This window comes from Molossus molossus, unplaced genomic scaffold (assembly GCF_014108415.1).
Source record: "Molossus molossus isolate mMolMol1 unplaced genomic scaffold, mMolMol1.p scaffold_m16_p_16, whole genome shotgun sequence".
Taxonomy (NCBI): Eukaryota; Metazoa; Chordata; class Mammalia; order Chiroptera; family Molossidae; genus Molossus; species Molossus molossus.
In genome coordinates, this window is record NW_023425351.1 from 13,605,582 (window position 1) to 13,632,029 (window position 26,448).

The following is a 26,448-nucleotide window of genomic DNA, read 5'->3' on the forward strand; positions in this document are numbered from 1 at the left end:
CTCTCTTCCCCCGTCCTCTCTCTCTAAAATCAATAAATAAGAATTTAAAAGTAGTAATGAATTGCTTTAAAAAAATAATAAAATAAAAATATTTAAAAAACTAATAAATCAAAACAGAGGATTTTTTTGTTTGTTTTCTACAAAAACATAAGGAAATATATCTATTTTTAAACACTCACGGATGGTAACAAATTCATTTCTTACTTTTAGTATATGAGTCACATTGAAGATAGGCTGAAAATGCCAGTTAAAAGAAACACCCAGTGAAATATAAATTTTCCCTTTTCCTCTGAATATTTAACAATGGCTTAACAAGCATTCAGTGTTCAGTTTTAGTGAATAAGCATTCTATGTCAAACAATCAATAAAGCTAAAGGTTAGCTAACATTTCAGTTAAGATTTCTGGCAAAGCCAATCATTTTATCTTTAAAACATTACCTTTTACATTTCAAGTTCCAAACTATAGGTTCTGGTAAGAGTGACCTTTAAAGGTGTTTTCCCACTCTACTTGATAATTACTGTTCTACCCTTATTTTTTTAATCTAACCTCATCCCAAAAATATTGCACATCTACACTGGTTTCTCTGTATCTGTAACTTACCTCCCTGAATCATTAAAATAATCATCTCTAACATCAAAATAAGGCAGCAGTAAGGATGTGGGAATAAACATTTCATTTGAAAATGAATCTTCTCTTTACACTCACAAGTAAATGCAATCAAAATATTACCGATGTTCTAAATGAATTTTACCTCGGTTTTTCTATCTTCTAAAGCAGCAATTTTCAATCATTTTCATCTCATGGTACACGTTAGCTACTAAATTCCGTAGTACAACCAAAAATTGTATTTTTTGCCAATCTAACAACAACAACAAAACAGGTATCATAGGTATAATTTTGATTCATTCACACTCTACGGCTATTGTTGTTTGCTGCTGTTCTTTTGTTGTTGTTTTTTAATTTCACAATCTATGGGCAAAGAGGTGAGTGCACCCGACTAAATAGTCAGGTATTGTATGTTTACAAATTCTTGGAGCACATGGGATGAAAATCGCTGTGCTAAAGAAATCTCAAAGCCACCTGGGCATTAATAGCACAGACCAAATCCTAAGTGCTCCAACCACCTTCAAGTCCCCACATGCTTCCTTGAGGAAGCAGCCTGGGCAGTCTCAACTAACACCCCACACCAGACACACACTGCTTTTCCCAAAACTAGCGGCGGTGTTCCAGTTTTTGACATCCTGATTACGCACACTTTGCATTTTTCTCATTCATCAGCAGCATGAGGGCAGAGACTTGTTTTACGAGGTGCAAACCCGAGGGACCCAGGCAGTGGCCGGCGCTGTACTATGTATGTACCCACTCAAACTCTTAATATCACATGTGACAGATCTGATGTAGTCCTTTCATTTATGCTTTCATTTAGTCCTTTCAGCAGCCCAAGGAAGCAGGTACTATTAGTCATGCCTATTTTACAATGATCACAAATGAGGCTCAAAAAAAAAAAAAAGGTTTAAGTCGCTTGCCCGGGTCACACGGAGCTTGAGGGGCACAAACCAGGCTTCCAAGCCCGACAGGTCGAAGGCGAGCCCTCCTAACCAGCACCGTGCGGCCTCCGACTACCTCCGGTCGCCACAGCGGGTCGGTTCGGAGCCCAGAATCAGAGCAGTCACTGGGCAAGCCCAGGGGCCTCTAACGAAACTGGAGACGCCTCTTCCCACCACTAGGAAGCGAAACACGCCGAACTGGGGGGTTTTGAGCGCTAGGGGAGATGCGGGCCGAAGTGACGGGTTCGCCGTGACCCAGGCAGGACCTCCCCTCACGACCACGCCAGTGCCCGAGCCGAAAGCCAGTCCGGCGGAACCCGCCCGGGAGTCCCAGCCTGGGGCGCGAGGCTGCCCCCGGGAGACCGGACGCGCGGCCTTGGCGGCGCGCAGCCTCGCGAGACTGACGCGCCCCCGGGCTCCGGGCTCCGAGCAGCACGGGGAGACCGAGGCGGAGACCGACGCACCTCGGGCGGGAGAGGGAAAAGGCGGCTCGCCCTCACCCTCAAACAGTAGCGGCAGCTCTTCGTAGCTCAGCAGCCAAGGGAAGCAGAAAAATTTGAGCGGCGGATTTCCCGCGAGTAGCCCTGTGAGAACGCCAAAAAGCAGCTACGACCACGGCGGTTTTAAGTGTGACACCGCCCGTCGCCCCACCCCTTCCTGTGGCTTCCCGGTGCCACTTCCGGTAGCGGCTTCCTCCCTGGCTCCGCTGTGCGCACCTCGCTGCGGCTTGGAGCGGCCCGGGCGGTTCCAGACCCTCACGCCAAGGGCGCGCCGGCGAGGCCTCCTTTCGGTCTCAGGAGCCCGGCCGAAGCCGGGGAGCCCGCTCCCGCTCCCGCTCCGTGTGCCGCAGGGCTGCCTCCTCGGAGGCGGTAAAATGTGCTGCGAGAAGTGGAGCCACGTTGCCGAAATGTTTCTCTTCATTGAAGACCTGGAGGAGGATTGTAAGATCCTTTGCCTCTGCTCCAGGGCATTTGTAGAGTAAGTGAAAACTTTGCTCTTCCTTTGCACGGTCATTTCCCAGAGACAGAGGTGGTGCAGACTGTTTCCATGGATCCCTGGGACCAGGGCCGGAGTATTTTCTCTTGGGCAAGGTGATAGTAAAGAGGGAAAAAGTCCTCACACTTGTCGGAGTGCTGGCCTTCTGCCATGTAGTGCAGGAGTAAATTTGCTTTGTAGGCTGTTAGGAAACAACGTGGTAGCGGATGTATGGCATTTATATTTGTAAATTGAGGACACATTTTAAAATTGGGGGAAAGTGAAATCTCATTCGTGGATGTGACGTTGCAAGGTCAAGATTTAAAGGGGACTGACTTGTTTTGGTTAACAAGACTTTTTAAAAAACTAACGATTTATTAAAGCACCAATTCACATAAATAGAACTTGTGAGATTTAACTATAATTACATCCGTTTTTGAGCTTTCTTTTATTATTGGAAAATAGTTGCTTGGGGAAAAACTTACCTGCCTGTCAGGTAGCTAGTGGGTGGGGGGGAAATGCCTCCAGAATTGGCTTCCAGGGATGGTTTTCTTTATACTGGATGTGTGAGTTCATCTCTAAAACAGGCATGTTTACCATAATCACCTCACAGGCTTATTGCTCGATTCAGCTCATGGGAGTGAATTTCATGGGAGAGGCTTTTAATATAGTTTAATGTAGCAGAGTTTCAGTTTGTAGGAATTTTTACTGTTCATCATGTTTTTGTGGAGTAATCAGAAAATTAATACGAAAAAAATGGAAAACTGTGTTGTTGAATGTAAGAAGTATTGTCATCTTTGTATTCATTCAACGAATGCTTTTTGCACTCCTTTGTATTAGGTGATTGTAGGCATTGGGGCACAAGACACAGCCCGTCCTTAGACATTTTGATTTCATTGACTGGCAAAAGAGGTCAATATTAAGACCACTGTTACATAATGATTTGGTTAATTAAAGTTATAAGTGCTATGGGAGAGAAGTACAGGATACTGTGATAGCAAAAACCTAATGTTCTCCACAGATCTCAGAGATTTTTTTCAGGAAGTAGCATTTCCAGCACACCATGGATGTCCTCTTTGTGGCTGTCATTCCACCCACCCGCCAGTGTCCTGTGTTCTTGGGGGCCAGTGGTCATGCTACCAAAGCACATTTGCACTTTATTCCCTCCCCTCTGTTCACTGTCCCACTGTGAGTCACTGCCTGTTTTATAAAGTATCAAAAAATAAACAGGAGGAGATGAAATACTATTTGAAGTACACAAGAATTTTATTTTGTTGAACCTATTGTAGCTTCATTAGAAAAGTAGTATTATAACTTGCAGATGGCCTTATTATATGGCAGTCATAATGGAATTTATTACAGCAGAATTTACTGCTAGGATGATAATAATAGTAAAAGTCCCCCTCCTTCCCTTTTAAAGTGTTCTGTTAAGTTTATTTGGGTTATGTAATTTTTAGTCTTAGTAGGTAAAGAAAAGTTGAACTATTTGCTGTTTTTAAAAGTCATTGAGAAATCTTGATTTATGTTTCAGTTTGATAAAATATTTGAATAAGAACTCCCATTTTATGTTAGTCTCCAAAACAACCTTTGCTCAGAACATGAATATCTTGTCTATTAGGCAATAAATAATTTGGCCTATTTGCACATGGAGTAGGGTTTGCATGTGGGGTTTATATATGTTAGATAAATCTTTCCATTTCTATGCTTCCCTTTTACAGCAACTTTAGAGAGCATTTTATTGTTTGTGCGTCATAAGGAGGATTAGATTCTTCCCCCAATATCCAGAAATTTTAATAATTAGTGGTTATAAGAATAAATGCTTGCCACGGGGTGTATACTAAATGTTTTACAGATACTTTCGTTCCTTATGACAACCCCATGAGGTATGTATTATTACTTTTGTATTACAGATGGGGAAAATGTATTAGCAGATTGTTTTTCTGTTCCTTAACCTTTTTATTAACTAATCTCTGCTGCCTGAACTTGTTTTTCCTCTAAATTTATGATTTAATTTTTTTCAATATTGACTGTTTAATTTGCTTCACAGAGATCGAAAACTATGCAATTTGGGATTAAAAGGCTACTATGTTAAAGGCAATGGCAATAATTCAGGTAATACAGTATAAAATATGTAACTTTTTTTGCTAAAATTAACCATAATATTGCATTAACTATAATTTGTTATAATACTATATTTCTTAGCATAAAATATTATGTGGCAAAAAATTCTGTAATCCTAGGCAGTCCTTATTTTTTTATTATAGCATGGTTCTAGAATCCCTATCAAAGCAGAAATTTTTTCCTATAACAAGCTCCTATATGGACTTGAGGTAGCCTCTTTTGCCTGTGTGGCTTTCCCTTCTGCATATTACCATTAGAAAAAAGCAACCTGAAATTTAAAGCTTTGAAAAATAGAAAACATTGTTCCTAAAGCAAAATTTTATTGTTTTAAAAGGTAAACAGGGTTGAGAGTTAATTTGAGCATACATTGATTCATATTGGGCAGCACCAAAGCAAAGGTGGTTAGGAACACTCTGCAAACAACTAGGAGAGGCGTATTTATAGAGGAGAACAAGGAAATCATTTAATTGGCCATACGTTAAGAAGTTGTCTTAAATGGGAAAGCTTAGCTGACTGTGATTCATTGTTCTTACATTTTCTGTGGTTCTAAGGCATTGACTCTGGCTTAGATTTGGATCTGTTTGGGTGGGCTACCAAGGCATTACAGCCATCTCAATCTAATGGCCTCCTTGTTTAAATATTTTAACAATCATATAGATAAATGATTAAGGATAAATTCCAAGTGAACATCCATAGTCTTTTTGCCTGAAGTAAAAGGGCCACAATCAGGTTAACTTTCCCAAAGTAACAAATAGGATTTGTTTTATACTTTGAGCCTTGCCTAGCTACCTGAAAACTTGGTCTCTCTCACATTTCCCTATCTGGACCCCATTGTCCTTTCCACACAGGTCTTCTATGTTTCTTTAGACATGGGGAAAACTGCGGCGTAAGTTATAGGCTCAATCCAGAACATGTAGCGTGTCATATTAATTTTTACAATGGTTGAACCATTGTAAAATACTTTAGTTGTGCCCTGGATGAAATGTGTGGTTTGTTTTTCAGTTATGTAGTACAAATAAGATTTCTCTAACTAGACTCTCATGGAACATAACATATGCATTCCATGAGAGGAACTTAAAACTTAGTTGATTCTTTTTTCTGTTTTGCTCTTTTCTGAGCTTTCATAAATTCATTGAATGAAATGGTGAATGGAATCCCCTTTAGTATTTAAATCAATATCCTTTTTTCCTTTTTTTTTTTAGTAGAATTTGCACACATAAGATTTCTCTTTTTTCATACTCCATTTTTTTCTATGTAAGATTCAGCGTTCTATTGCCTAAGATCATTTAGCTGGAGTGCAGCTCAGCCCTAATTGAGTATGCTAATATATAAAGTGATTTTTATCTCACATTTAATTGGTTAATAGAGCATTTGAATAGCATTTGCAAAATAGTGGTATGATCTACTTACATAACCATATTAGGATAAAGTAAAACTTGTTATAATAAAACAGGTTCTCTGTAAGAACTCGAATTTGGGCGCATGAAAGGATCTTCTAGTTCAGTGGATTTCAAACTTTTTTTTAATAGTAGAACTCTTTCATTAAATCATCTCTCCCATAGAGTTCCACGGTATAAATCCAGTTGTGATTGAAGTACCCATGAGGAGCCTGAAGACTAACCTCTCACCTCTCTTATTACCAGCTGCTAAATTAACTCCACAAATCATTTTAAATCCACTGCTCTAATGCAGCAGTATTGCAGATAATTAATATGAAAATGTAAATACTTGCCTTATGGTTACTCTACTGTGTTCCTTCTTACATCCTCAGTACTTTTCACAGTGCCCAGCACAGAGGAGAGGCTAGTAAGTGTAAGTTGAATGGGCAGCTAGATGGATAGTGGCAGGCAGATCCAGACTAGAAATTGTGTCTGGATTCTTGTTTGGCCATTTTTTATTACTCCATATTACCATCAGTTACCTCTTTTTTTTTTCCCCCCTTAAAGATTGTAACATTTATACACCTTTGGGCAAGGCATGTCATAACTCTGGTTCTCAGGTTTTCTTCATTAAAATGTTGATAAAACCTACATTTAAATTTTTTCTAAACTAAGCTAACAAATGCTATCTGTAGGAGACCAAGCTACAGAAGAGGAGGAAGGTGATAATTCCCATGGCAATAAAGAATCATGTGATAGCAAAGGCATAGGCCTAAATGAAAGTGAACTTGATTCTGAGGCTGAACTCATGAGAAGTATGGGACTGCCACTTCAGTTTGGTGGGCTCTCTGCACATAAGAATTTTGAGGTAAGTGTTAATTTACTTTTATTATTTCTTTTTATTAGTTTTCTTTGTGAAATCACATGGAATTTTTTTATTCTCAAATCTAATGCATTCATTAGATCATGCCCCCTCTTTTTTAATTAGTGTATTTATAAATTAACCAAAACTGTAAGTAACCAAAACTGTAAGTTGTGATGTGTGTGTACCACGTGACTTTTTTTCTTCTCTTGGAAACTTAGATAGTAAGATTCACTTGTTTGTGTAACTAAAAGCCCGAGGGGGGGGGGAGGCATTGAGGGTATTTTGTTTAATTTAATGGCAAAATAGACTTGAGTTCTACTTTCTCTTTTAGTTTATGAAATAGATTTTATATTCAAGTTATTTACCTTATGCAGGTGTCTATGAATACTAGAAATAAGGTTAAAATAAAAAAGAAAAAGAAAAAACATCAAAAGAAGTACTTAGATGAGATTATGAGAGAAGTTTGGAGACAAGAATATGAAGAAGATGACATTTGGGCCTCAGATGATCCATCTTCAGTTGAACAATCTGAGAACATCAGAACATGTAAACGTAAATCCATGAAAGACATTGAAACTAAAAACCTTTCTGTTGAAAATACATTATCTCCAAAGCTAGAAATTACGGAGAAATGGGAAAAGTACTGGAATGAATATGGTGGAGGACTATTATGGCAAAGCTGGCAAGAAAAACATTCAGATCAAACACTATGTTCTGAACCTTGGAACGTTCCTGATACCAAAGAAGAATGGGAACAACATTATAGTCAACTTTATTGGTATTATTTGGAACAATTTCAATATTGGGAAGCTCAGGGTTGGATATTTGATGCCTCGCAAAGCTGTGAAACGAGTATGTGTGGGTCTAAAACAGAGGTTAACAGCGAAAAAGATGACAATTGCATGAAAGCAGACTTACTTTCTTTTCCATCTTCATCAATTGGTAGTAAAAGCTCTAGTTCAAGTGATAAAGAACTACTTGAAGGTATTACTAATATAAGTCTGAATTCAGGGAAAGTAGGAGAGAGCCAATTAGAGTCGTCTGTAAGTTCTGATGGACATCAGTGGCTAAGTGAAGTTAAAAGCAGAAGAGAATGTCCTGCTTCTGGCCAAAGCGAACCTTGTAATGGAGGAACCAAGGAAAGCAACTTGTCCGGGAACAGAAGTGCAAACCAACCAGCTCAGGGTAAGATTGACCAAGATTAATCCGACTAAGTAATGGTTAACTAAGTGAATCTGTTTAGCAAAATAACTAATACTAATCCTTTATGGTAGAATTAAGTAGTGCCAGCTACATTTTATAGTGTAACGAAATTATTCAATTCATCTTGTTTTTATATCACTAGTTACTTATTGCCCTTTTATATAATAAAAAAAAATATTTGCACAGAGTTCTCAAGAGTATCATTCCTTCCTCTTATATCTTAGTGGTCAGTGAATTAAAATTTGGAAATCACTTTCTGATAAATTAGAACTCCAATTTAGAATGAGCTTGGAATGTCCAGGTTTCTCGAGAACAAATGTGTGTATAGCAGACATGTTAAAGAGTAGCTGAGAGCATATGTTTGATGTTAGGCAAATCTGAATGAGAGTCATATCTGAAATTCAGTTAGGACAAGTGAGTCTTGCTACAAAGAGAATCTGAACAGGGCATGATTCATTTATAACTGGAAGGGTCGATTGCAGGATTCTCATAAAATATCCAGGAAAGAAACTTGTTTGACTCCTAAGTGATTTTTTTTTTTTTAAATCATCATCATACAGAGTGGTGCCACTGTCAGGACTAAAGAAAGCCAGTAAGAAGTATGTTAAGCCCTGGCTAGTTTGGCTCAGCCATGGAGTGTTGGCCTGCAGACCAATGAGTCACGGGTTCGATTCCAACCAAGGTCACGTACCTTGGTTGCAGTTCATTCCTGGCCTTGGTCTGGGTCATGCAGGAGGCAACCAGTTGTTATGTCCCTCTCATGTCATTGTTTCTCTTTCTCTCTCTCTCTCTTTTCTCCTCTCTCCCTCTCACTCTATCTGAAGAAAAATAGAAAAATATCCTTGAGTGAGGATTAAAAAAAAGAAGTATGTTAAGAAACGTTAGAGTGAGGTAGATAAATGATTGCTCTTGCTACGGAGAAGGGTACTATACTAACTGATGGCACCAGGAAAATGAGAGAGTAGAAAATTTTTATAATCTTTGGGTTATCTTGGCATCTTTGATGTTTGGTACTGAAAAAAAACCTGGTTCATTGGGATTTCTTCTCATCCTTATTCAGATATGACCTGCTTTGCTCATCTCAGGTCACTGATCCTCATCTAGCTGAGAGTTTCCTTTAGAGTTACTAAAGAGCTCTACCTACTTCTTTATTTCTTTTCTCTTTACTCTTATAATGGAGCTTACTTCAGTACAATATTCTCATTCCTTTCTATTTTGCTGTTATCCTTTTTTATGTGATTATTTAATATTAGTCTTTGATATTCTTCAATACTCTCCTAATTACTTTCTGTAACTTATTTTAACAGGAAAACTTGAAATAATGCATATTGGTCAATGTGTTGACCCCTGTATTATTCCCTTTGATTATCCTCCTTTATCCTACTTTTTTCCTTTGTCAAACCTAGTAAACTTCATAGTGTCTGCCTTCTCTTGCCTGTTTCATAAGCTATATGTATAAATTGACTGTTTCTATTGCCTGTTCCCTGTTATGCATATACTTATCCATTTCTGTAATTAGCTCCAGTGTGACTGCCATCAGGATCAGTGTAAGAATTCTATATTTTGATTTGTTTTAGATACTCCCTTGAGATCAAAACATAAATATCTTTCTCTGTAAGTACATTTTGTACTGTTTGTGGTTGGGTGTTCTCCTCAAACACTGTCCCCACACATTCAGAATTTCCCACTGTCTACATTGCAGACTCCTCTCCACTTCTAGTCTCACCCACCTACTTTGTTCTAGTCTGAAGAAATAGAGAACAAGAACAGACAAGTACCTCAGTTGGAGCCACACAAGTTAAAAGTACTCTTTTTATTTTATTTTTTCTATTGATTTTAGAGAGAGAGAGGAAGGGAGAGGGAGAAAGAGATAGAAGCATCAATGAGAGAGAACATCGATTGACCGCCTCCTGCATGCCCCCCACTGTGGATTTGGCCCACAACCTGGGCATGTGCTCTGACCAGGAATTGAACGAGCAACTTCTTGGTGCATGGGTCGACGCTCAACCACTGAGCCACACCAGCCAGGCAAAAAGTACTCTTTTTAAATGATGGTGTTTATCTTTGTTACTTCCATGATTACTTCAAGAGAGATGTTAGAGACAATTAAATGTATTTACTTCTTAATAATAAAGAACTTTGTACTCATTGTGATCATGGCATCTTTAGAGTCATTTTAATTAAAATTTCATTGAAATGCAATAGCTAACAGCTATGACAAAGATAACTTTGTGGATTAATTTGTTTAGAGTTGGACACCTGTCAGGAAAAAGTAGTTTTAGTTTACCCTTTAAGTAGCTAACTCATGGAAACTTTTAAACCTTACTAGACATAGCTCCTTTTTTTTTTTTCTTTTTAATGTTCAGACCCTGCATGTAGATACACAGAATAGGTAGATGTGGTCTAGCACTTTGTTTTATGTACATGTACAGTTCATTGCAGAAAAGCCACTGAAATATTTTGATTGCCTTTTGTAAAATGGTAGAAGCGTTGTCAAACCAAGGGGGGAAATCCAGAGTAATATTTTTCTCTTTAGATCCACAGAAGTCTTCAGAAGCAAACACAATCAAAGAAGGACCACATCCCAGCAAGACTGATGGAGATGAGAGTGAGGAAGATCCGCCTGAATGTAAGCCAAGCAAACTCAAGAGGAGGCAAGTTGCGCATTACCTTTCTCTCCACGATGTGTTAGCATAAACATTCTGTTCATGAGTGAGTAGTTATCAAGTGCTTGTTACATTACAGCACTGAGGAGAAGAGACAAGACCCTGGGCTTTGGAGCATGGTCAAATCCCCACTCTGCCTCTTCAGTTCTGCCACAATTTCTTACCTACAAAATGGAATTGATGCCTTTTTGGTGAGATCATTGAGAAGACTGGAACTAACGTATAATATGACACTTGGTGGCAATTAATGAATGGTAGCTTTAAAACTAGTAATACATAAGTAGGTACAGTCTATCTTTCTGGAGGAAATTCTATTTTTTTCCCAAAAGTTTGGGAATAATCACAGGATTTTATTGCAAAAATATACCTTGGATGCATCAAACCAAATGCTCTTATTCTATCGATAAGAATACTAAGATAAAAGAAGGATAAATACCTTACCTGCAATAATGGCAGCTCTAAAGCTAGAGCCCAGTCCAACTCTTTCAAAGACAGTACTCTTTCTAGTGTATCATTGATACATGTAATTAAACAAGTAGAGAATAATGTCAGGTTAAATATGGTCAAATGCTAATGCTGTAAAATACAAGAAAAGGAACGACATTACAGAATTTGGATGTTAGCCGGACACATTTCATTTCTATGACAGGATATGAAAAGCTCTACATAAGACTTTTATGTTCCATACAGCTTCTAGAAAAACAGTAAGCAAGCTTTAGAGGCTCAGCAGCTTAGTGCATAAAAGCATGCCTCTCTTGTGGTTCTTCCACGTGATAGAAATTGCATTTTATCTCTTCCATTAATTCTTTCTAGTTCCTGAAGGCAGATTGTATATGTACTTATATTCCTGGAACCTAGTAAGGTCCTCCATAAATGTTCAGTGAGCATAATTTCACTTGTAAGAATAATTTCTTATCATTTCCGTTTATTTATTCTTATTGCCCAGGTAGTAGGGAGCATCAGATTCATCCCCAGTAGATGAATGGTCCTGGGTTACTTAATGTCACTTGTATCACAACCTTATTCTTCTTAAAAATATTTTTTTCTTTTGTAATTTTTTTGGTTGGGTCTCGATATTTTTCAAATGTTTTCTTGTTTTGTTTTCAGAAAAACTTCTGAAGATATCATTCTAGGAGATTAGTTTAAGGCTGCAGCTTTTAAATGTTTTTTGTTTTGTTTTTTAAGGAAAATGGAAAGGTTTATATTTGTACTGTGTTCAGGAATAGAGATAATTATTTGATAGGGTTTAAGGTTTTAGTGCTTATTACTGTTTTCCAAACACTGCTTGGTACTTTATCTCATTTGGAAAATCCTAATTAAAGTACTATTTTTCCTGTCTTCCTGGGTTTGTGAACTATGGTTGATTGTTGTGATGGGAAGGTGTGCATAGGTTGACTATATGTACTTTTGATATTTGCCCGAATGGGTGAGCTCTGGAGATAATGGCTTATCACCTTTTGTTTATTTGTTTAGCCATGAACTGGACATCGATGAAAACCCAGATTCAGACCTTGATGACAGCGGTTCCCTTCTAGGATTCAAGCATGGCTCGGGACAAAAGTAATTAAACATTAATCCCATTGTCCTTAAATCTTAACCACTTCAGTTATCTTAAAGCTCTTTGATAATCAGATAGCTAATAATGAGTATGTATTTTATACCAATTGAGATGTTGCAATTAAAACACTAACCTCTCTTGTTAGTAAGAATTATAGAGGTATCACAGTACATTTGATGTAGTCACATGTATGAAATCAGTTGCACTTCATAGTGGTCCAATGTTGTTATCCCAATTTATAAATAAAGCAACTGCAGCTTATAGGTTTTGATTTAATCACGGTTACACCATTTCCTGGAGAAAATGGGTTCAAGCCTAGCTCTTAAGATTCTAAGCATGGTTCTCTCTTAACCTAGTGTCTCACGTAACTCTGTGTACATCTGAAGTGTGTAGCAAACATGCATGAAAAATTCCAATCTGCAGTAACCATTTTTCTTTTTTACTATGATAGTAAAACTCAAACAGAACAGAAGTAACAAGAATGAAAATCTTTTCTTCAAATTACTCCCCAGAGATAAATAATATTTGGCATATATCCTTCCTCATTTTCATGTTTTTATAACTATATACATACATTATTCCCTTTTTATAAAACAGAAAAAAATTGTACATAGTCTGCAGCTTGCCTTTTTTCTCTAAGCAATGTCCCATCAATAGCCTACCTTATCAGTACATTTACCTAATCCTTTCAGTGCCCTGTGTTTAATTGATCATACTGTTGTTTCCTAAGATCTAAGCTTACGTTTTTTGAAGTACCCCCAGGTTGTTGCATTCCTTCTTATTGCTGAATAGTATGCCATTGTATGGATGTACCATAGTTTGTTCAACCATTATCTATCGAAAGACATTTGGGTAATGTGTGGTATTTTGCTATTACAAATAAAACTGCTATGAACTTTTGTGTACAGAAAGTATTAATGTTTTCTTGGATTAAATGCCCAGGCATTAAATATAAGGAAACTGAGGAGTTTATTGCCTGTGACATGAAGACTGAACTGTGTAGTTAAGGCCCACTAAAGACCTACCATTTTGTCAACTTGCACCTAGTGACTTAAACCAAGATGTTTGGTCTTTGATATTTTGTTAGTAGTGAGTTATGTTTTTTTTTAAATCCTCACCTGAGGATACTTTTCTATTTATTATCAGATAGAATGGGAGGGAGGTAGAGAAGCAGAGAGAAACATCCACGTGCTAGAGCCACATCAACTGGTTGCCTCTTTCACTACCTGACAGGGCCAGGGAGGAACCGCAACCAAGGTTCATGCCCTTGACCAAAATCAAGGGTATGCCCTTGACTCATTGGTCCACAGGCCGACACTCTAACTGCTGAGCCAAACTGACCAGGGTTAGTTGTGAAATTTTAATAGATACCTACACATTATTAAGTCAGCAAGAAAATTACATAGGTTGATGTAAGTTGAATTCAAATTAGTTCAGAAATACATGTTCATAATTGTAATACTGTGAATATTTTTAGAAGACTATCTGTTATCTCCCTTATATGGTACTTTAAGGCAATTGTAGTTCATATAATAATTTAAGGCTAAATAAAGAGTAATATAAAGGGTTTTCCTGATATTGCCATGTTTAAATTCCTGGCAGAATTTATTTTTAACCACGTGTAGTTTTATTGAGAAATTACTTGGGTAGTTCTATTTAGAGCACTGAATTCTACCTAAAAGGGAAGGATAGGATGCTAAAAACTTAGAAGTTTTTAATATGGGTAGAAGATAAGAGCTGACATAAAACCAAGCTGTTTAGGAGTTTATACATGCTAAATTGTATTTTGTATTCTAACTGTCTAATAATCTATTGGAGAGGCAGTTAATGAGACTGGAATTTGAACATACCCAGATATAGGTTAAAGAGCTTTGGCATCACCTTATTGTGAGGAAGAGTTATTTCTCCAGGTGCAATGGCGTTATATTTTCCTGCTATTTCTTTATCACATTATACTATGTAAGTTTTGTATTCTCTGTATGTTGATATTTCTAACTTTAGTGTTGCACATTTACTTGAGAATTAACATACAAGCTAGACTTTAAACTGCATTTTGAACTTTATTTTATAATTTAGAAAAATGAAATTACAATAGTGGCTGCTAATAGGAAAATAGAGAATATTGTTAGTTTTATTTTCTTTATATAAGGAAATGAACTCATAGTACTTAAGATTTGAGTCAACTTCTTTTGATTTGATCACAGATATGGTGGAATTTCACAATTCAGTCATAGACGTGTCAGGTATCTACAGAAAAATGTGAAGTATCAGTCAAAGTTCTTGGACATGAGAAGACAAATAAATTTGAAAAATAAACATATTTTCTTTTCTGAAGACACAGAAAAAACATGTTTCAAGAAAAGCAAAACTTTGAGTAAGGTATGTATACATTTTGTTTTTTATTTACAGATAGGATTCATTTTGTAAGCTTGGCTCCTTAACGTTCTTGTTTTCAAATGAGAACCCTGTTTCTGCCAGATATAAAGACACCTGAAATTCTTTTCCACTTGTGTTCTAAAGACATAGATTGTGTGAACTAACTTGGAAAAAGATTAAGTTGGGGGTAATGTGAAAAGGGAATGTTCTGAAAGCTACAAAGTAGGAGGGAGAGTCTGGCAAGATAAAAAGATAAAATTCTCATGTGTATTTAGTAACAGACAATGGAAATTGCTTATCATTCTGTTTTAGTCTTAAGTAGGATCCTGGAAGTCTGATGTCTGATACAACTTTTATTGTAATCCTTACTTTTGAGGTCACCTAAAGGCGATTGTTTAAACTTTGTACTAACAAGTTTATCTTAATGATGTGAGACTCAAGGCAAATTTGGTGATTCAGATTGTTTGTTTACTGGTGATATTTTAATATTTTAGTGGCCCTAGTTATGTCTGGAACAGATTTCCAGTATCAGTTCAATCAATCTTACAGGATTTTTTATAATGTGTTAGATGTGATTGTCCCCTTATGTTTATTTGCAGATGAGGAGCAGAAACATAACTGCTAAGTATTACTGAGGAAAAGAAATGTGGTTGTTGTGTCCTTAGATATCTGATTGATGTATAGGCACAATTTCCTCAAAGGAAGATTGTGGGTCATTGTCCCTGTACAACTTCTACCTACCACTCTTGTTCTGATTTGCTAACTCCTAGAAAGGTCATGATCTGTTATGAAGAATATTTTTGTAACAGAAGATGGCAAGACAGTATATATCATCTGACCTTGAGCCTTGTTAACATTTCATAGAAGAAACCTAGTTTTTAGGAATCATTTTACTGACTCTACCGCTTCATTAAAAGGCAGCTTGTGTTCTTTCCAAGATAGCACTGTCTTTATTCTTACAGATTGGTACAAAATCTTTTTAAGAGTTCATCTTTGGAGCTGAGTACCATTTAACATAAATAATAGTCTAGGCCTTACAGAAAAAGTCAAGTTAATGATATAACAATAGGTAGGTACATTTGTAATGGTAATATCATATAGTACGGTTATATTGTTAGAAGCCTTTATGGAAAGCTACTGGAAGAGTTCCAACTTTATCCTCTTGGTGCCAGTTGATAACAGGAAAGTCATAGTCTTGTGTGTAATCTGATATTTTCTTCCTTGTAAAAAAGTCTTTAATAAAATCATTGTATGTCCAGACAACAATGTGCAATTAGCTTGTAATTACTTACTCACATTAGCTTGTATGATACAGTGTACTTATCAGAGCTAATAATTGTGATGCACTTGTCAGGCAGGTCACAAATGATAAAGCAGGCAGAAATATTCTGTGTAATTGGTATTGGTTCATGCCTGTAACATTTTAAAATTTCAGGTAGAAAAATTTTTAAAATGGGTTAATGAACCAGTGGATGAGGAAACATCACAGGAGTCAATTTCCCATGATGATGTGCAAGGCACTTGCACAAGCAGTGATTCAGAAGAACAGGAAATGTCTGTTACCAGAGGGGAAAAGCCAGTGGAGGTGAGCAATTCAGAACCTGAAGAGAGTCATGCCATATCTTCATCTGGTGAACTTGAAACAGAAAAAAGTGAAGGGGACAGAACCGTAGCAGCTATCACAGATAAGGAGGATGGTAATGCTCAGGATATACCAGACTCTCTTCAGACAGAAACTGAAGGTAAGACTAAATATGCTTCAACTTGGTAGTGGATTTAAATAAATACATTTAAAAAATGTTTTCTCTACTTTTCACTTATGCGTCATCAGTACTTAAGAATTCACAGCTATTTACTTTTAAGTTGAGAGAAGGCATGTTAAGTAAATGAGGCTACGGTTTGGCCCCCAAAATGCACTTCCCTCTTACCCAAACAAGCATAATAACATCAAAGGTAAAACATATGGCGAAACTGTTTGAATACCACTGTCTATGCCATTAAGATTGGTTTCTGCCACTACATTCTGTCTCATGGGCTAAAGGTGGTCAGACCATTTTATCCCTATTGAAATTTAGTATTGCCCTGCTTTTCATTTTGATCATTCTTTTTTATCTTTCAGTTTTGTCACTACAAAACTGGTTGTGGGTAGTGGTAATTTGTTTTTGGATGGTACATTGACATAAAGTATCTATAGTAGTTAGTTATAATGAGTGGAGAACAAAGTAGTATTTTCACTTTATGCTCTTCTGTACTATTTGCATTTTCTGTTATCACTTTCCTGTTTTGAATTGGCACCAAAAGGATAAGCAAATGTTCTTTTATTTTCTTAAATTTTTTTCTTTATTGATTTTAGAGAGAGTAGAAGGGAGAGGGAGAGAGAAATAGAAATATTGATGAGAGAACATTGCTTGGCTGCCTCCTACATGCCCCCCACTGGGGATTAGACCCACAACCTGGGCATGTGCCCTGACCGGGAATTGAACCTGCGACTTCTTGGTGCATAGGTTGACACTCAACCACTGAGCCACACTGACTGGGCTAAGCAAATGTTCTTTTATACTTTAAAAAATAATAATTGTTTTTGATGGAACATTGGAGCTTTTATAAAGTAAGCATTTTTATTTGAAATAATATTCAGTTTTATAGATGAGTTACTTCAGACTTGCCTAAAGAAAAAATTGTATTTATTGCGATTACTTGTTTCTTAGGAATGAATGAGTCTTTTTCTGTTGAATAGATTTAGTGACCCGTGTTTTCATTTTCCTTAAGTTTGTATTAAGGAAACTACCTCATTTCAATCTTGACTTTGTGTGTGTGTGCATGTGTGCGTGTGTATAGACCTATGTTATCTGTATCACATACTTCCTTGACTTTCTAAACAGCATACTTAAGGTAGTTAATTTTTTTTATTAAGCAACTATTTTTTATTATATACGTTTTTAATGTACAGCTGGTGTTCATGTGGCACTTGCAGATTTCTGAAATGCTTTCACATGCCTTACTCTTATTTAATCTATAAAGTACCCCAATGAGGTAGGTGGAATTAACTATAAATATGGAAAGTCAAAATAAAGCTCAGAGAAATTAAGAAACTTGCTCAAGGTCACACAGCCAGTAACTGGCATAGCTAGGACTCAGTACCAAGTTGTCTGATTCCTAAATCCCATTTTCCCACTCTACCCTAATTCCCTGTTCACCACTTGTCACAATATTGGTAGTTCTTAACTGGGTGATACCACTCTCTCAGGGGCATTTGAAAGATGTTGGTTGTTAGAATGACCTGGGGAACTTGGGTATTTGGTACTTTGGATTACTTAATGTTAAACTGGATACAGCATGGTCTTGGACAAGAAATGTTAGTGTTCCCTCTCTTGAGAAACTTGCTGCACTTTGCTCTTGGTGACACCTTTAGCTATTTGCAATGATCAGATGACCATAGTAAGATAGTCCTATCTTTGAGGGCCATATAAATGTGATAGAACTTTGTCAACGTCACTTTTTGTCATTACATTTAGCTATGATAACACTCTCATCTTCTAATCTCAGAACTGAAACAAATAACCAAACTAATAAAAATTGTTTAACAAAACGTCAATCTCTGAATGAGATATTTTTCTATTGAATAGAGCTAGTGACCCATGTTTCAATTTCTCAGAGGCACTACAACTTCTAGGTCATGGCTGGGTTCAGAGGATACATGTAGCTAAGAGTTGGAGCTTAATCAGTCCTTAGGAAATTTTATTTTAAAGGAGGGAAGGAAAATGTTTGGATTTCTATAATTCACCAACTGAAACAGTGTCTTATGTAACAGAAGTAATAACTTTCATACTTGTAATAGTACATATCTCCTAACAATCCTGTGATGTAAATAGGTAAAATACTACTCAGCCATTTATTCCTTTTGAAGAATTAAAAGTTGGCACTCAGAGAGCCTGGATTACTTTTCCAAGCTTAGGGAGCCAGTAAGTAGCAAACTGGAGGATGGAATCTAAAGTCAGTGCTATTTCCATTATACCCTCCTGCTTCTCCAAGTGTGTTACTACACACACATTCTGGAGTTCCATCCCAAATTATAATTATGTGATGTGGCTACACTTTTAGAAATATTCACCTGTGATTTCCTTTCTTCATAGTGTGCATCTATATTCTTTTTTTTCTTCTTCTTTTTTTATTTATTTTTGTTACAGATGTTTCTTCATTTCCCCCCACTGATTCCCCCTCCCTCACTCTCCCCGTCCTGTCCCCAGCTTTGTTGTCCATGTCCATTGTTCATGCACACATGCATATAAGTTCTGTAGTTTATCTCTCCCCCACCACCCCCTCTTCTGGGGATTGTCAGTCTGTTCCCCACTTCCATGTCTCTGGGACTACCCCATTCCTCAGACTGTTATGTTCATTATATTCCACAAATAAGTGAGATCATATGATACTTGTCTTTCTCTGTTTGGCTTGTTTCACTTAGGATGATACGTTCCAGGTCCCTCCGTGTATTCTCAAAGGATAAGAGATCTTTCTTTCTTACAGCTGCGTAGTACTCCATTGTGTATATGGACTACAGCTTTTTTTATCCATTTGTCTACTGATGGACATTTGGTCTGTTTCCAGATCTTAGCTATGGTAAATAGTGCTGCTACAAACATGGGGGTACATATATTCTTTCTAATTGGTGTTTCAGGCTTTGTAGGGTATATTCCTAGAAGTGGGATCACTGGGTCAAATGGAAGTTCAATTTTTAATTTTTGAGGTAACACCATATTGTTTTCCATAGTGGCTGCACCAGTCTGCATTCCCACCAGCAGTGTACTAGAGTCCCCTTTTCTCCACACACTCACCAACACTTGTTTAATGATTTGTTGATGGCGGCCATTCTGACAGGGGTGAGGTGATACATCATTGTTGTTTTCATTTGCATCTCTTGATAATTAATGATGTTGAGCATTTTTTCATATGTCTCTGAACCATTTGTATGTCCTGTTTGGAGAGGTGTCTACTTAGTTCCTCTGCCCATTTTTTAATTGGGTTCTTTGTCTTCCTTTTGTTGAGTTGTATGAGCCCTCTATATATATATATTGGAAATTAACCCCCCTATCTGATATATCATTGGCAATTATGTTCTCCCATACAGTGGGTAGCCTTTCCATTTTGATGATTGTATCTTTTCCTGTGCAGAAGCTTTTGAGTTTGATGTAGTCCCATGTGTTCATTTTCTCCTTTGTTTCTATTGCCTTAGGTGATGTATCAGTGAAAATTCTGCTGCATATGATGTCAGAAATATCTTGGCCTACAGTTTCTTCTAGGATTTTTATGGATTCATGAGTCACATTTAAGTCTTTTATTCATTTCGAGTTTTTTCTTGTGTAGGGTGTAAGTTGATGGTCTAGTTTCATTTTTTTGAATGTAGCTGTCCAGTTTTCCCAACACCATTTATTGAAGAGGCTGTCTTTACTCCACTATATGCTCTTGCCACCTTTCTCAAATATTAATTGAACATATTGCCTTGGGTCCATTTCTGGGTTCTCTGTTCCGTTCCACTGGTCTATATGCCTGTTCTTGTGCCAGTACCAGGCTGTTTTAATTACAGTGGCTTTGTAATATAACCTGAAATCTGGTCATGTGATCCCTCCTACTTTGTTCTTCTTTTTCAAGATTCCTGTGGCTATTTGATGTCTTTTTTGGTTCCATATGAACTTTTGAAGTATTGTTCTAGTTCTGTGAAATACGTTGTTGGTATTTTGATGGGGGTTGCATTGAATCTATAGATTGTTTGGGTACTATGGACATTTTAATGATGTTAATTCTTCCAGTCCATAAACAAGGTATGTACTCCTACTTTTTAATATCTTCCTCTGTTACTTTTTTCAATGACCTATAGTTTTCTGCAAATAGGTCGTTTATTTCTTTGGTTAAGTTTATTCCTAGATATTTTAATTTTTTTTGCCACAACAGTAAACATGATTGTTTTCTTAGTTTCTCTTTCTGTGAGTTCATCATTGGTGTATAAGAAAGCCATCGATTTCTTGACGTTAATTTTGTATCCTGCTACTTTTCCAAATTCATTTATTAAGTCTATTAAATTTTTTATGGAGTCTTTGGGGTTTTCTGTATAGTATCATGTCATCTGCATATAATGACAGTTTCACTTCGTCCTTTCCAATTTGGATCCCTTTTATTTTTTCTTCCTGTCTGATTGCTGTGGCTAAGACTTCCAGTACTATGTTAAATAAGAGTGGCGAAAGTGGGCATCCTTGTCTTGTTCCTGTTCTTAAGGGAAATGCTTTTAGTTTTTGCCCATTAAGTATGATGTTGGCTGTAGGGCTTTCATATATGGCCTTTATTATGTCTAGATATGATCCCTCTATTCCCACATTGCTGAGCGTTTTTATCAGAAATGGATGCTGGATTTTGTCGAAGGCTTTTTCAGCATCTATTGATATGATCATGTGGTTTTTATTCTTCAATTTATTTATGTGGTGTATCACATTTATTGATTTGCAAATATTGTACCAGCCTTGCATCCCCTGGGAAGAATCCCACTTGGTCATGGTGAATAATTTTTTTGGTGTATTGCTGGATCCGATTTGCTAGTATTTTGTTCAGGATTTTGGCGTCTATGTTCATCAGGGATATTGGCTAGTTTTCTTTCTTTGTAGTGTCTTTTTCTGGTTTTGGAATTAGAGTTATGTTGGCCTCATAAAATGAGTTTGGAAGTCTTCCTTCTTCTTGAATTTTTTGAAATAGTTTGAGGAGAATGGGTGTTAGTTCTTTGAAGGTTTGGTAAAACTCCCCCATAAAGCCATCCAAGCCTGGGCTTTTGTTTGCTGGGAGAGTCTTGATTACATCTTCAATTTCCTTAGTTGTTACTGTTCTGTTCAAGTTTTCTATCTCTTCCCTGTCCAGTATTGGGAGACTATGTGTTTCTAGAAATTTGTCCATTTCACTTAGATTGTCGAATTTGTTAGCATATAATTGTTCATAGTAATTGTTAACAATCTTTTGCATTTGTGTGGTGTCATTTGTTACTTCTCTTTTATTTCTGATTTTGTGTAATTGGGTTCTCTCTTTGTTTCTTGATGAGTCTAGCTAAGGGTCCATCAATCTTGTTTATCTTTTTTAAAAACCAGCTCTTTGCCCTGGCCGGTTTGGCTCAGCGGTTAGAGCGTCCGCCTGCGGTCCGGAGAGACCCGGGTTCGGTTCCCGCTAAGGGCACATACCTCGGTTGCAGTTTGTCCCCGGCCCTGGTTGGTCGTGCGGGTGGCAGCCACTCGATGTGTCCCTTTCACATCGATGTTTCCCTCTCTCTCTCTTCCTCTCTCTCCCTCCCACTCTGTCTGTACAAAAAATGGAAAAATGTCCTCGAATGAGGATAAAAAAAATAAAAACCAGCTCTTTGTTTCATTGATCCTTTGAATTGTTTTTTTTTTGGACTCTATGTCATTTATTTCTGCTGTGATCTTTACTATTTCCTTCCTTCTACTTGCTCTGGGGTTTTCTTTTTGTTTGTTCTCTAGTTCTTTAAGTTGTGAGATTAGACAGACAATTAGAAATTTTTGTTGTTTCTTGAGGTAGGCCTGTAGTTCTATGAACTTCCCTCTCAGAACTGCTTTCGCTGCATCCCATAGAGTTTGTGTTGTGTGTTCAATTTCATTGGTTTCCGGGAAGTTTTTAATTTCTCCCTTGATCTCCTCGGTAACCCATTCGTTGTTTAATAACATGCGATTTAGCCTCCATGTGTTCAAATGTCTTGGCATATTCTTGTTGCAATTGATTTCTAGTTTCATGCCATTTTGATCTGAGAAGATGCTTGATATGATTTCAATCTTCTTGATCTTGTAGAGACTTAGTTTTTGTCTTACCATGTGGTCTATCTTTGAGAGTGTCCCATGTGCAGTTGAGAAGAATGTGAATTCTGTAGTTTTGGGGTATAATTCTCTGTAGATATCTATTAAATCTATTTGGTCTAGTGCTTCATTTAGAGTCTCTGTTTCCTTGCTAATTTTTTGTCTGAAGGATCTTTGCAGTGATGTCAATGAGGTGTTGAAGTCCCCTGCTATGATTGTATTGCCATCGATTTCTCCTTTGAGGTCTTCCAGAAGATTTTTAATATATTTTGGTGTTCCTATATTGGGTGTATATATGTTTATCGAGGTTATATCTTCCTGTTGGATAGATCTTTTCAATATTATGTAGTGGCCTTCTTTTTCTCTAGTTATGGCCTTCATTTTGAAATCTATTTTATCAGATATGAGTATTGCTACCCCAGCTTTTTTTCCTTTCTGTTTGCTTAGAATATTTTTTTCCATCTCTTCACTTTCAACCTAAGTGAGTCTTCTGTTGTGAGGTGGGTCTCTTTTAAACACCATATAGATGAGTCATGCTTTTTATCCAATCAGCTACTTCGTGTCTTTTTATTGGAGCATTCAAACCATTTACATTTAAGGTGATTATTGGTATGTACTTATTTATTGCCATTTTTGTTTAGTGTGGTTATGTTTTTCTTCCCATTTCTTCTGCTAATTACAGCAGTCCTTTTAACCTTTCTTGCAGTGCTGGTTTGGTGCTAATGTATTCCTTTAGCCTTTTTTTGACTGGGAAGCTCTCTATTTGACCTTCTGTTTTGAATGACAGCCTTGCTAGATAGATTATTCTTGGATTCAGATCCTTGTTTTTCATGACCTTGATTACCTCATGCCATTCCCTTCTGGCCTGTAGTGTTTCTTGTGAGAAGTCAGCTGAGAGCCTTATGGTGTTTCCTCTGTAGATAACCTATTGCTTATCTCTTGCTGCTTTTAGGATTCTCTCTTTGTCTTTAATTTTTGGCGTTTTGATTTCTGTGTGTCTAGCTGTGGGCCTGTTTGGGTTGTTCCTACTTGGGCCTCTCTGTGCTTCTTGAACTTGAATGCCTTCTTTCTTCACCAAATTAGGGAAGTTTTCTGTCACTATTTCTTCAAATATATTCTCTAACCCTTACTCATTTTCTTCTTTGGGGACTCCCATGATACGAATATTATTTCGTTTCCACTTGTCCCACAATTCTCTTACAGTGTCTTCCTGTTTTTTAATTGTTTTTCCTTTTGGTTTTCTGATTGGTTGATATTTTCTACCCTGTCTTCACTGATCTGGCCCTCTGCTTCCTTTACTCTGCTGTTTAGACCTTCCAATGTATTCTTAATTTCTGCTATATCATTCTTCATTTGTTCTTGGTGGTTTTTAATTTCCAGCTGGTTGATTTTCAACATTTCTATGTGTTTACTCACATTGCTCATGTCCTTACACATGCTATTGAGATTCCTTACGATCATGGCTCTGAATTCTAGTTCTGTTAACTTGCTTAACTGCACCTCATTTATCTCATTTTTGGTAGAAGTCTTTTATTCTTTCATTTGGCTTTTGTTTCTGTGTTTCACTATTTTGGCTATCACAGCGGGCTTTGGAGCCTACCAAATTTTCCCTGTGGGTGTTGGTGTTCTGCTGTTTGTTGCTCCCTCTCTTGGGTTGGGATGAGCCAGGGAGGTCCCATGTTAAACACCACTGTCAAGTGTTACTTTCCTGGTTAGAGTTGCTAGCCCAGGAATGGTACAGTCATCCTCTAGCGTTTTGCCTGGAGGCTAGCAGTAGTGGTTACTTGGGGAGCCTTGGCTTCTCAGTGGAAAAAGAAACTCCCTCAGGTGTTCAGCATAAGAGGATTTCCTGAGGTTGGGGCAGATGCTGGTTGTTAATGGGCCTCAATTGGCATTTCAATGACCCCCAGGTGGGGTTGAATCTCTGAGGGAGGGGGCCGCTGCCTCTCCCCAGAGCCATGGGAAGGAGTAAGATGACCACTGTCCTGTGTGGCTTTCCTGTTGGGCTGCATCTCAGCAAAAGCTCTGAGCGCCCTCCAAATCCTGAGTGTCCCCACACAGTTCCAGTGCAGTCTGCCCTCCCTCTGCCAGGGTCCAATGTGAGTGTCTGTGGCTATTTTAGCGTCTGCCCAGCTCTGCACTGTGGAGCCGCTTGGGAGTTTAACCCAATGGCGAGGGCGCTGCTCACAACTAAGGCCACTGCTGTGTTGGGCTCCCAGCCCCACTCTTGCACCTTCACAATCCTACCAGGATCCAGTCGGTGTCCCTGGTTATATCATCCTCCAAACTACGTTTCTGTTGTTTTTTCCTGACGATTTGTCTTTATTTTTGTTGTAATTCCAGTTTGGTCCTGGGAGATGGTCTGTGTAGCTTCCATTCACTCTGCCGCCATTTTGGAATCCTGCATCTATATTTTTTATATTCTTTCATTGTAGCTGAAATTAAAAAGAAGAAGAAGAAGAAGAAAAACAAGAACAGGAAAGTAATTGGTCTGCCTCCTGAGATAGCTGCTATTCCTGATCTGGCAAAATACTGGGCTCAGAGGTACAGGCTCTTCTCCCGTTTTGATGATGGGATTAAATTGGACAGAGGTAAAGTATATGTGTAATTTTCATCTTTATTTTGAAATAATTTTAAACTTATGGAAAAGTTGCAGGAGTAGTAGGGAAATTTTCTTATCCCCATTACCCGGACTCATGTTTCTTAACATTTTGCCACATTTGCCCTATCATTGTGTGTGTGTGTGTGTGTGTGTGTGTGTGTGTGTGTGTTTCTGATCCAGTTGCCCCTATTCCTAAATACTTTAGTGTGTATTTTCTAAGAACAAGGATATTTTTATGTAACAGTGGTAAATCTATAAATTTAACATTGTTACAATATTGTAATCAACAGTCTATAGTCCAGTTTTATCAATTATTCTAACTAATCATGTCCTTTATAGCATTTTTTTTCCCTTCTAGTATAGAATCATGTATTGCATTTTGTTTCACGTTTCCTTGGTTTCTTTTAATGTGGATATTTCCTCAGCCTTTTTATCTTTCAGTAATTTGACATTTTCCAAAGAATAACAGACAGTTAATATCCACCGTGTCTCTCAATTTTGGTATATATGTGTTTTTAAAACTTCAGTCTCAGGTTCAATCTGTATTTGTAGCATCTTAGGGTAGATAGCAACAGGAATTGATAGATTATTAAAATGAACATTTTATGAAGAAATACCTAGTGCAGAAATATAATGGAAACTTTGAATTACTTTTCACGTTTTTCTGTTCTGACCTTGAACAGCTTACTTAACTCAATTCTGAAAATTGATGCATATTTTCCTATTGAAACTACTTAAATTAGGTATTTATTAACTGTCAAAATCAGGAAGTCTTGATCACTGGTAGAATTTCAGGGGTCTGTGACCTTCTGGTAGTTATTTACAAAATGTTATGTATTAAAAGAAGTGCAAAGGAGTTTGTTAGGAGAAATATGACTAGATAAAAGCTTTTAATTCTGTAAAAGGAATTAATATTTTTATTCTTCCAGCAATGAGGAGCAATTTAAACTTTTAGTATGGAAAATAAACAGGAAAATTGGTGTGCATCATTTTGTTCAGAGAAACGTCTTTCTTAAAAATGTGAATTTCTTCTATTGGGAAAGAAAGAGGGCAGCATCTTTTCTCTGGAGTGGTCATGGGACATGCAACCTCATTTCTGAAAATGATGAGGGTTCTGCTATTCCTACAGCTTTGCAGCCTTCTGCTTTCAGTTCCTTGCTTTTCCTGGTTCTTTAGAAATGTTTGAATTTTTCCGAGGTGTGTCCAGTACAAGTCTGGTTCATTGCTGCCCCATTAGGAATGAAATAATTGGGAAACTGTGGAGTTTGGGGAATTGGCCTATTAGAATGGCTAACTTCCCATTTTCCATAGTAGATA

At 37.4% G+C, this 26,448-nt stretch overlaps 1 protein-coding gene and 1 long non-coding RNA gene across 5 annotated transcripts in view; one reads left to right on the plus strand and one right to left on the minus strand.

The window, feature by feature from the left end:
* Window positions 1-2,325: 2,325 nt before the first annotated feature.
* Window positions 2,326-26,448, plus strand: part of TGS1 (trimethylguanosine synthase 1) — a 39,081-nt gene continuing 14,958 nt past the window's right edge. Inside the window, exons 1-9 of one of the 4 annotated variants that reach the window (XM_036264017.1) lie at window positions 2,326-2,526; window positions 4,571-4,635; window positions 6,719-6,891; window positions 7,263-8,073; window positions 10,628-10,745; window positions 12,231-12,317; window positions 14,520-14,694; window positions 16,127-16,433; window positions 24,965-25,073. In XM_036264017.1, coding sequence (XP_036119910.1) covers window positions 2,423-2,526; window positions 4,571-4,635; window positions 6,719-6,891; window positions 7,263-8,073; window positions 10,628-10,745; window positions 12,231-12,317; window positions 14,520-14,694; window positions 16,127-16,433; window positions 24,965-25,073 — 1,949 coding nt within the window. In that variant the 5' untranslated portion in view covers window positions 2,326-2,422. Of the gene's footprint in view, window positions 2,527-4,570; window positions 4,636-6,718; window positions 6,892-7,262; window positions 8,074-10,627; window positions 10,746-12,230; window positions 12,318-14,519; window positions 14,695-16,126; window positions 16,434-24,964; window positions 25,121-26,448 lie in introns of all 4 variants that reach the window. The other 3 variants (XM_036264018.1, XM_036264016.1, XM_036264015.1) reach the window with 3 other exon arrangements.
* Window positions 14,457-26,448, minus strand: part of LOC118631568 — a 78,564-nt gene continuing 66,572 nt past the window's right edge. The window contains exon 4 of the long non-coding RNA XR_004959856.1: window positions 14,457-14,562. This is a non-coding gene — a long non-coding RNA (uncharacterized LOC118631568). The remainder of the gene's footprint in view (window positions 14,563-26,448) is intronic.